Source organism: Muscardinus avellanarius, assembly GCF_963383645.1.
Source record: "Muscardinus avellanarius genome assembly, chromosome: 12".
Taxonomy (NCBI): domain Eukaryota; kingdom Metazoa; phylum Chordata; class Mammalia; order Rodentia; family Gliridae; genus Muscardinus; species Muscardinus avellanarius.
Window position 1 is genome coordinate 17,363,658 of NC_137798.1, and position 12,022 is coordinate 17,375,679.

A 12,022-nucleotide genomic window follows, 5' to 3' on the forward strand; every position below is an offset into this window, starting at 1 on the left:
ATTTCATAACTATTACCTACACTTAAAACCAGAAAAAGAAATCTAGACTATTGTCAGTATTCTCAAAACTCCCTGCTTGTTTTTGTTCTTTTGTTTAACATTTTAATATATAAGTATGAAAAAAGGAACACTACTACAGTTTTGCTTCTTTCTGCTTTAATCAAATGGAATTACACAGCATATACTCTTGTGGCTAGCTGCTTTTTGTTCACTGTTACTATTTTCTAATCTAACAAATCTGGAGGTAGATAGTTCAGAAGTTCATGTCAGGGTTTTGTTAGTGTCTTCATATATACATACATACATACATACATACATACATACATATGTATTTGAAATGTATAATATGTATATCTTTTTTTGCTTTTCCTGTGTGATTTCAAGGGGGCTACACAGCTCCAGATCCCATGTTTTCACATAGCCATGTCTCAAAAAAGAAGTAAAGGCAGTTACAGTAGCAAAAGAATTCCACTTCATATGTTCCCTCTTTCTTTTCCTTATCACATTTAATAATTTAATACTCAGTTTATTGATAAATCATCCAACTTTGAAGGATTTAATGAAATGTATGTTAAGTTTTGGGCAGCGTCAATCTCATTTCATTCTCTTAGTGAATATTGGCAACTTATAAAAATATCTCAAACTCCTTTGAATTGTTTATACCTGTGGGAACTGTTCATACTTATCTTTGCAGTTCTTCTGATATTTTTTTCTATCTTACACATACATCTTTAACTAAGCTAGAGATGTAGAGTATATCACTCAAGATGTGTACACTCAGTGGCCTGACTGGCTATCGAAGCATATACCTTGACTTATATCTATCTAGCGTTCTTCTATCTTTCTGATTTTAAGTAGTAAAAACCCTCATTTTATTCTCAGTAAAGTTCGGTGACATTTCTTGTTCAGTGAAACTAAGAGTTTAGAAATCAGTGCAATAGGATTTTGACAGGATAATGGTCTCCTGAGGAGACCATTCAAATTCATAATTCATACACATTTAATTTTCAAAGCTGGAAACTGCTATCTAATGGCAGTGTTATGGTCTGGCTACTTTATTTCCAGTATTCCAAAATGATAAAGCTAAATTTGTGGCCATTTGAACTTGGTATTGGAGAAGTATCTCTTGACTATAGCATCATCTCTTCATATGAAATGAAGTATTTCTATTATAAAAAAGCAGTATCATAAGGAGAAATGCTTGATATTTTGTAAGAAATATTCTTTATTATTTTAGGCTCACTATCAAGACTAAGAACTATGTGTAATATATCTAACTTGCACATTTGTGATATAAATAATGCTCATGAAATAAAAGCATTTCGCTCCGTGTGTAAAAAGATGTACAGGGCTGGAGTCGTACCTTGGTGACAGAGAAGTGTCCTAGCAAATGCAAGGCCCTGGGTTCAATCCCCAGTACTAAGGGGGAAAAGAAAGTTGTAGAGTCTAGCTTTTGGCAGTAATGATCTAATATCTGACTTAATTTTAAAATAAAAGATTCAAAAATACACCTGCAGTAAGAACTTTGTAGTGTTCATATTTTATGTTTAAAATGTTAAATTTAGGTTTGAGGCCAGCCTCAGCTACTTGATGAGGCCTTCCATAATTTAGTGAGACCCTGTTTCAAAAATAAAGAATAAAATTAGGGCTGGGGGTGTCACTCAGAGATAGAATGTTCCTGGGCTCAATCCCCAGTACCACAAAAAAGTTAAATTTATATCAAAAACTTTATAAAATATTAAATGACCTTTATTTTTGTGTTTTTAGGTTTGCCATCAGAAAGATAATGCTGTTGGAATTTAGGTGAGTTAAAGACATTATTTTGATGAAGTTAAAGGCAACAGTATAATTTAAGTTTTAATATATTTCATGTATTTTTGTGAGTGTTTAAGGAAATAATTTTGTGGGCCAAAGATGTAGTTCAGTTGGCGACCACATATGTAACATGCACAAGCCAACATCAACAAAGAACAATACAAGAAAATAACTCTAAATTTTGTGAGGTTTTATGTTTTTGTGATTGGCTTTAGATAAGTGTATGTATCCTTTGTTTTCAGTGAGATCCCTTTGCCAGGGTGACTTGTGTTTTGAGTTGATTCTTACTAGTTAAGATAACCTATGATGACCAATTTGTCTTGCTTGGTTTTACTGGTGATCAATTTGAATAAATTGGGATTTATACTACAGTCAGTTTTTTCTCCCTACCAAACTACAATGTTGTTTGTAGTTTGTAGTTTTGTAGAACATTTTTCCAACCTAGCCACTGATCACCTAAGTATTTCAGATAAAAGAGAACATACAACTTTTAGATTATGAAAATAGTTCAATTGTATTATAACTAGGGCCAGTATTTTGAAAATGAAAGCCAGGGTTGTTGTTGATGATAGTAAAGTTATCATTTATTGAACATTTACCTTACGCTAGGCTTGGTGTTAAACATTTTACTTATGGAGCACTCAACAACCCTACAAAGGAAATACCAGTTTATTTACTGGAAGCTGAGGTCAGAGAGCTGAGGTAATTTGTTCAAAATAATGCAATAACTGACAGAGCTGAGATGTCGGTGTCTGATACCAGAGTTCATGCTGTAGTATACTTCATGAGATGGAATTATTTGTTACCCTCTGCATTAATAACTTGTTCCCTAGGTATACTGATTTTTATCCTCATAAAAAATGGCATGAAGTAGAAGGTCTTGTCCTTCTTAGGGAAATTTAAGTGTATACTTTTGAATTAATAAGTTGAATATTTACTATATTTTGAGAACTGCATTTAATATGACCTTAATCTTCACAATAACTACAGTAAATCTTCCTATTTTATTTTATTTTATTTATTTTGGTACTGGAGGTTGAACCCAGAGGTTATATCCTCAGCCCTGTTTTACTTTTTACTGGGAGACAGGATCTTGCTTAATTGCTGAGGCTGGTCTTAAACCTGTGATCTTCATGTCTCATCCTCCCAAGTACTGGGATTACAGGCATGTGCCTCTGTGCCTACCGATCTGTCTGTTTTATAGAGGAGAAAATTGAGGCTAGAAATTAGAAGCTGAGCGTGTGGCATATGCTTGTAATTTCAGTATTTACAAGGCTGACATAGGAGTGTCACAGGTTCGTGGCTAGCCTCAGCTACTTAGTGAGACCGTGTTTCAAAATAAAGAATAAAAAATAGGGCTGTGGGTGTAGCTTGGAGGTAGAATGCCTCTGGGTTCAAACCCTAGTATCACAGGGAAAAAAAAGAAGAAATTAGACCTATCTGGTCCATGGAAAATTATGGATAGATATGCCCTTCTTACCACATCATGCCACCTTTCAAGAAGATTGTTAGCCAGCTTTTCTTTATCAAAATACCCAAGATAATAAAAAAAAAGATTTATTTTAGTTCCGTTCATGGTTGCTTGACCCTGTTTCTTTAGGCCTTTGGTGACACAGTGCATTGTAGTTTTAGCATGTTGCAGAAGAGGCTGGTTCATTTCATGGCAGTTGAGAAGCAAAGAGAGAGGAAGAGTCCGGGGTCCCAATCCTTTTAAGGGCACAGTCACAATGGCCTAACTTCCTTCTACTAGAGCTCACCTCCAAAAGGCTCACACGGCTCCCATTAGCGCCACGAGCTTTCACAACATAGGCCTTTGAGAGACACTCAAGATTCAAACTATAGCAAACATAAAAATAAAGAGGATACTGTTATGTAGTTGGGATTAATCAGACTTCTAGAGTAAACAAAACACTAAAGACATCAATGACAATGAAAAATCTATAATAATTGAAACAGTGGGTTATTGTCTTTCATGAGCGTTTATTATGAGAGTGCTATTTTCTCATGTAAACCTGGAGATATAACCCTTTTGAAGTTTATAGTAGAAAGTAATAGTCTCTTGCTTAAAAGTAGAAATGAGATGCATGGAAATGGCATAGAATAGTTAGCTGTATACAGGAAACTGAAAGAGAAAAGGTTTCTGCTGAAAAGATTGCAGGGAGATACTGTTACATGTCCTATAACTTGTATTTGAAATACAGCCAAGAAGGTACCGAACAATTCCTTAAGTTTGGAGAAAGATATAGTTAGGAGTCAAGACCATATCTATATTTTCTTAGGCAGGTCATTGGCTGTTATTGCCTTTGTTTTTTCATCTGATAAAAAATGTTAAGAATAGGTTTTGAGTGGACTGTGCAGTCAGATAACATCTGAAACAAGGCATTGCTATTAAAAACTACGGCAAGTTAGTAAGAGTCCTGTGGTATCTATCAGAAATAATTATGAAGATACTCTGAAATGAAATGGATTTCAGCCACACTGTAAAATATTCTTATAGATGAAACCTTGTGAAGCTGTTTATACATCAAAATTACAATGCAAATTAGGCTCAGGAAGAGTGAAAAACAAATTAGAATTATATTCTCCTCTTCCCAAACAGAAGTAGATTCTCTTCCTCCCAAAGAACTTCAGAGAATTAAATACTTGATACATGCTGTCAGTTTGTTATAGTTAAAATTATTATGGGTATAAGAATAAATAGAAAATGTGGTCATTTTCTATTTATAACAAGATAATAAAATAAAAATAAACAAGATAATAAAACAAGATAATAAAAATGAGCAGACTTGACGCTGGGCGTGGTGGCGCACGCTTGTAATCCCCATGCTTGGGAGGCGGAGATAGGAGGATCATGCAGGTTTGAAGCCAGCCTTGCTGGCTTAAGACCCTGTTTCCAAAAAATAGGTCTGGGAGTGTAGCCCAAGAAGGGTTCCATCCACAGTACTACCAAAAAAAAAAAGTCTTGGAGAAATGGAAATAAAAAACCATTGAAAGCTGGGCGTGGTGGTACACTCATAATCACAGCATTTGGGATGCTGAGACGGGAGGATACTTTTTTGAGCTACTACTTAGTGAGGCCCTTTGGAGGAAGATCCTGTTTCAAATAAAGAATAAAAAATAGGTCTGGGGGTGTAACTTGGAGGTAGAATGCCCCTGGTTTCCATTCCCCAGTACTGCAAAAGAAAAAAAAAAATCATTGAAATTTAAAAATTCAAATAGCAAAGTGAGAAAACTGAAAATAAAATTTGAGCAAAATCAAAATTTGAGCAGGGCATAGTGGTACATGCTTGTAATACCAGTACTTAGTGAGGCTCTCAGCAACTTAGTGAGACCCTTTTTCCAAATAAAAAATAAAAAAGGGTTATGGGTGTAGCTTGGAGGTAGAAGGGCCTTGGGTTCAATCCCCACTTACACACACACACACACACACACACACACACACACACACGCACACACACTCACAAGAAAGAAGAAAGAAAAGCTTATATAGCAAAGTGAGCAAATTAAATAGCAAGTTAGACATAGATAAAGAGGAAGTTAGTGAATTAGAAACTAGATCTGAGGAAATTAACTATAAAATAACCAGGAAAAGATGAAAATTAAGAAAGTAAGAGATACAGAGGTTAAAATGAGGTCAGTAGTTGCAGAAGGTATTTGTATTTAGAAAGATGGGAAGGAGCAGTTTAGAAGAGACGATCATCAAGAATTTTCTAGAGTTCTTGAAATACATGAGGTTTTTAATTCGAGAAATGTAGTAAATCATCTACAGAACAACAAAGATAGGTTGAAGACCAGAAAAGACATATTACTCAAAGAAGAAGGACAAATAGATTGATAATTATAGACTCTCAATTGTAATATAGAGATGAAACATTCCATTATTTTTAAAAAAACACCCACATAAATTTCTATACTTAGCTAAACTGTCATGGGGTAAATTTTAGACAAAGATAGAGTAACAGCATCCTGTTGACAATTCTTTTTTTTTTCTTTTTTTTTTTTTTTTTTGCGGAACTGGAGATTGAACCCAGGGGCATTCTACCTCCAAGCTATACCTTCAGCCCGATTTTTAATTCTTAATTTTGAAACAGGGTCTCAGTTGTGGAGGTCTTCACTAAGTAGCCAAGGCTAGCCATGAACCTGCGACACTTCTGTCTCAGCTTTCCAAGATTACAAGCGTGTGCCACCACACCCAGCTTTGACAGAAATTTTGAAGGAAATAATTCAGGAAAATTTAAACTTGCAAGAAATGTAATGAGAGCCGGGCGTGGTGGCGCACGCTTGTATCCCAGCATTTGGGAGGCTGAGACTGGAGGATCGGGGTTTGCAGAGAGCCTCCGCTACTTAGTGAGGCCCTCTGCAACTCAGTGAGACCCAGTTTCAAAATAAAGAATAAAAAATAGGGCAGGGGGTGTTGCTCGGATGTAATGAGGCTTCACTCATTTATGAAATAGCACTCTATAGTCTCTCATATGTATTATTTTGACCATTATATTGGGTAACATCTCACTTATTCATTTTCCTAGATTATTACAAATTAACCAAGAAGAATTGTTAAAGATAAAATACATGAAAATATCAGGATAAATAGACTCTTGAAGCATGAAAGGAAATAGCAAAAAAATAATTATACTAAAACACAACTTAAAATGATTACTAGGTACTGTGTTTCTATATACCTGTGTATTTGAAAATTATACATGTGTTGTCATTTAAAGCAAAAGCAAAACAGCTCTGTTTTGGGCTGGGTGTGGTGGTCCATGACTGTACTCCTAGCTACCTGAGAGGCTGAGACAGGAGGATCACAAGTTTTGAAGCCAACCAGGGCAATTTAGTGAGAACCTGTTTTAGAATTTAAAAAACTAAAAAAATTAAGGTCTGGCCAGTGGCTCACATCACTGAGGCAGGAAGATCCCAAATTTGAGGCCAGCCTCTTCAACTTAGCAAGACCATGTCTCAAAGTAAAAAAAAAAAAAAAAAAAAAAAAAAAAAAAAATTAAAAAGGCTGAGGATGTAACTCAGTAGTAGAGAGCCCCTGATGTAAATCCCCAGTAATGCAGAAAATTAAAAATAAAGGACTGACAATATATCTCAGTGATAGAATGCTTTACCTAGCATGCATAGGGCCCTGGGTTCAAACCTAAGTATCACACACATACACAGTTGCTTCTTTCTTTCTTTCTTTCTTTCTTTCTTTCTTTCTTTCTTTCTTTCTTTCTTTCTTTTCTCTCTCTCTCTCTCTCTCTCTCTTTCTTTCTTTCTTTCTTTCTTTGGTACTGGGGATGGAACTCTCTACCTCCGGGCTATACTCCTAACCTATTTTATATTTTTATTTAGAAACAGAGTCTCTTAAAGCCAGCAAGGCTGGCCTCGAACCTACGTGATTTTCCTGTCTCCGCCTCCCAAGCACCGGGATTACAAGCGTGCACCATCACGCCCGGCCACAGTCTTGTTTTTTAAAATTATGCGTGATGGTATTTTATAGCCTAGTATAGTACTTGATGTTTATATCTACTGTGAATGGTAAGAAACGGTTAAGTTATATTTTGGGAATTAGAAATACCTAAGTTTGTTTAGGAATATTTCCACAAGATTAAAAATTTTGGGTTTTTATTTTATTTTATTTTATTTTTGTGTACTGGGGATGGAACCCTTCTACCTCCAGGCTACACTCCCAGACCTATTTTATATTTTATTTGGAAACAGGGTCTCTTAAGCCAGCGCGGCTGGCTTTGCAATTCTGTCTCTGCCTCCCAAGCGCGGGGATTACAAGTGTGCACCACCATGCCTGGCTGAAATTTTTGGTTTTTAAAAGAGAAATGCTAGTTATTTTGGAAAGTGACTTATGTTGAATACCTCATAACATATTACAAGTCCTGTTTTTGAGTCTATTTCTTAGTTTCCAGGAGTCTTTTCTTTTTCCCTGAAATGAGTCAGTGCTAATATTTTAGATACATTTCTTGGTCAAAATGACCATCATATTTTGTTTTAGAGCTGCTATTTGTCAGATATTTGTTTTTTACTTCATGAAATACTTAGATAAGAGAATATCTAGTGATCTGATAATGATAATTATGTATGTTGGTAACATTTGATGTCATCTTACTTGAAAGTATAGGACTATCATTCTTTGAATCCATATTGTCTATATAGAAGTTTATACAGATAAATTTGTGAAAGATTCATGAACTATAAATACAGATTTTAAAAGTATTTTCAGAAAGTTGTAAGTAATGACTGCTGGTAACTGATAAGAATTTTCTCTTTATTTTTACTCATTACAGCCAGTATCTTGAAAATTATCTCTGGATGAATTATTCTCCAGAGGTATCCAGCAAGGCCTATTTAATGTCCATCTGCTGTATGGTGAATGAGAAGTTCAGAGAAAATGTCCCTGCATGGGAGGTAACAGATTAAAGTTATTCATAGCTTTTATACCGTGCCCCCTTAAGCCATTACAAAATAGCACAACTTTTTACTGACATTAAAGGTGATATTAGAGCAAAACTTTATGCAACAGTAAAATACTATTGAGAAAAAGAATGGATGTGTGAATGATAATATCAGTTTTCATTTGATTTTAACACTTCTAATTTACTATGTGTTGAAAAATTATAAATAGGGAATTTTTTTATGCTTAAGACAGAATGGCATGAGCTAAATACATACATTAGAAACTTGCAAAGCAAAGGTTATATAAATAAATGCAAATAGATAATGTTCAAAAGTCAAGACAGATGTTTACATTACATTATAATTCTAATTTTCTCTTTGTTGTCATTTTGGGATCTAGTTTTTCTTTTTGAAATTTTAATAAACCAACATTCTTCTTTTTGTGCTAGTTTTACAAAGGCTTGGTCAGTAGAGGTCCCAAATGTAGACTTTTCTTTACCCATCATAAATGACCAGCTCATCAAAAGAGTTTCTTCCCTTAAAAATTTTTTTTTTCCTGTGATACTGGAGATTGAACCCAGGGGCATTCTACCTCTGAGTTACATCCCCAGCCCTGTTTTTCATTCTGTATTTTGAAATAGGGTCTCACTAAGTAGCTGAAGCTGGCTATGAACCTATGACCCTCCTCTCCCAGCCTCCCAAGTACTGGGATTACAAGCACGCACCACCACACTGGGCACCCTGGCATGATAAGGTTTATTTATTTATTTATTTTTATGTGGATCATATTGAACATGGCATACATTCAGACAGTGCTCATGATATGGTTTTAAATGAAGAAAATGCATGGGTTTTTGTCATCTATTTTGAGGAAGCACTCTCCAAAGTGAGAATGTATTTAAGATAAAATTTGGAGTCTTTAAGATAAAACCATATACCCGGTGTAGTGGTGCATGCCTGTAATCCCAGTACTTGGAAGGCTGAGACAGGAGGCTCACACGTTCTTGGCCAGCCTCAGCTACTTAGTGAGGCTCTCTGCAACTTAGACCCTGTTTCAAAATAAAAAATAATAAACAGGGCTGGGGGTATAGCTCAGAGGTAGAATGTCCCTGGGTTCCATCCCCAGTACTGCAAAAAAAAAAAAAAAAGAAGTGAATGGAAAAAATGAATACAAACTGTGCATTCTCCATGGCAATAAATAAAAGGCAGTATATCAAAAAAAGCTTTAATATATGTTAAGAAAATAAACAGAGCTAGTATAAACAGGAGCTGCCCCTGAGATTTATTACAGTATGAAAACTATAATTTTTGCTAAATAATGTAGTTTCTTTTGTTTAAAGATGAATTAAAACACTTTAGATTTTTTTTACCCCCAGCTCTATTTTTTATTTTTTATTTTGATCTATTTTTTAATTTTTAATTTTGAAGCAGGGTCTCACTGAGTTGCAAAGGGTATCACTAAGTTCGAACCACTATCCTCCTGTTTCAGCCTCCCAACTGCTGGGATTACAAGCATGCACCACCATGCCTGGCTACTTTAGATTCTTAATAAGAAAATAAAGTTTACATTAAATAAGAGTATAATCCGCAGAAGAAAAAATAAAGGAATTAAAGCTATTGTTTTATTAGCTAAAGGTTTCTGCAAGTTTCTCACAGTCTTGTCAGAATACTGTATTTGACTTGTTACTATTGATTGTAGTGAGCATATAATGCTTTTATACGTAGATAATACTTTCGTAATTATTTGCCTTTATTAGATTTCTAAAAAGTTGCTAAAGATTCTTTAGGGAAGAAAAATTGGTGAGCAAGCCAGTTCAAACTAAATTTTTAATTCTTTTTTTTTTTTTTCCAGACTTTTAAGAAGAAGCCAGACCACTTTCCATTCTTTTTTAAGCACATCTTAAAAGCGGCATTGGCTGAAAATGATGGTGAATTTTCACTCCATGAACAGACGGTCCTGCTGCTTTTTCTTGATCATTGCTTCAATAGTTTGGTAATTTTACTTAATGTTTTTGGGAAACTTTCAAATTTTTATGTTCTTTTAGGTTGAGTTTAGATCACCTCTGTGGCTATCTCTACACATAACAGTGGGAAGTAAGAATAATGCTCAAAGTCTGTTTTCTGAGATGCTCACTTGCTAGTACTTTCAGACTTGATCTCTTCTTTATTATATGTAGTCTCCAAGAAAAATTATAAGAGTTGAAAGTCAGATCGAGCACAAGAATTACAAGTAGCAAAGACTCTGGTAAACTTGAGCTTTGAGTGATGGAGTCTGTGCCATAGGCTGTGCACTAAAATGTAGCCTTGTTGCTTTGTGCCAGTCAGCAGGAGAGTTAGTTGTACTTTGACTAATGATTAAGGCTAATAAATAGAAGAGCAGCTTTGGAAATGTCTTAGGTTGTCCTGACACATTTTCATTCTTCATAGGATTGTCTTCTAAAGAATGAAATAAGCCAGGTGTGGCACACATTTGTAATCCTAGTACTTGGGAGGCTGAGAAAGGAGGGTTACAGGTTTAAGGACAGTCTCAGCAAGTAGTAAGACTCTCATGAACCTGGAGAGACCCTGTTTCTAAATACAAATAAAAATAAGGCTGGGGATATAACTCAGAGGTAGAATGCCCCTGAGTTCAATCACGAGTTAACACACACACACACACACACACACACACACACACACACACACACACACTATATCTATATCTATATCGAGAGTATTTCCAGTAAGTGATATTTCATTTTAGCTCCTCTGCTGTGGCAATCTGAAGATAGTAATATGTAAGTGCTTCTGAACTGATGGTGCACTTATAGACTAACGGAAGAATGCACAGGGATTTTCTTAACCTGAATACTGAATGTTGATTAATGGGTGATCATTACCTGTTTCTTTTCTTTCTTTTTTCCTCAATATTAGGGATGGAACTCAGTGGAACTGTACCTCCGAGAAGATACACCCCTCACCCTATTTTTTTTTTTAAGTCTTTTTAATTTTGAAGCAGAGTTTCACTGAGTTGGGAAGGGCCTCACTAAGGAGCTGAGAGTGTGAACCGTGATCCTCCGGTCTCAGCCTCCCGAATGCTGGGATTACAAGCATGTGCCACCACGTATTTAAAAAAGATTTGTACCAGATTTGTGGTGCATACTGGTAATCCCAGTACTTGGGAAGCTGACACAGGGGATCACGGGTTCAAAACTAGCCTCGGCAACTTAGTGAGGTTCTAAACAATTTAAGAAGCCCTGTTTCCAAATAAACAATAAGATGGGGTTAGAACTTGGAGGTAGAATGCCCCCGGGTTTAATCCCTAGCACTGCAAAAAAAAAAAAAAAAAAAGATATATGATACTCCTGATAGATACTGCTGTTGCTAAGCTAAACATAAGCAGACACAATTCCTTATCAGAAATTGAACAAAAACAAGATTTAATTAGCTTTAGTAGCGAGGCATGGTGGCACACACCTGTAATCACAGTACTTGGGAGGCTGAGAGGAGAATCTCAAGTTCAAGGCCTGCTTCAGCAACTTAGACCCTCAACAACTTAGTGAGACTCTGTTAAAGTAAAAAGGGCTGGGGGTATAGCTTGGAGAAGAATGCCTCTGGATTCAATCCCTAGTACCAAATAACTGGTATTAACAGTTTGTTGCTAGCTTTAACCAACTTAAAACCCAATTTATTTTTGAAATTCTTTTTCTTTTTCAGTATGCTGTCAATTCTCTATTTGTGGCAGTTATATTCATTCTGTAAAGTAGCTAGGAATATTTTATATGTTAGTACTGAACCATGGTTCCTAGGGGGAATGCAGGGCTAGATTCCTTCA

General features: G+C 35.5%; 1 protein-coding gene across 1 annotated transcript in view; it reads left to right on the forward strand.

Annotated features, from left to right (window-relative positions):
* Window positions 1–12,022, forward strand: part of AQR (aquarius intron-binding spliceosomal factor) — a gene marked incomplete at both ends in the record, with an annotated part of 102,278 nt that overhangs the window by 11,588 nt on the left and 78,668 nt on the right. Inside the window, 3 exons of the mRNA XM_080707045.1 lie at window positions 1,768–1,803; window positions 8,100–8,220; window positions 10,061–10,201. Coding sequence (XP_080563171.1) covers window positions 1,768–1,803; window positions 8,100–8,220; window positions 10,061–10,201 — 298 coding nt within the window. The remainder of the gene's footprint in view (window positions 1–1,767; window positions 1,804–8,099; window positions 8,221–10,060; window positions 10,202–12,022) is intronic.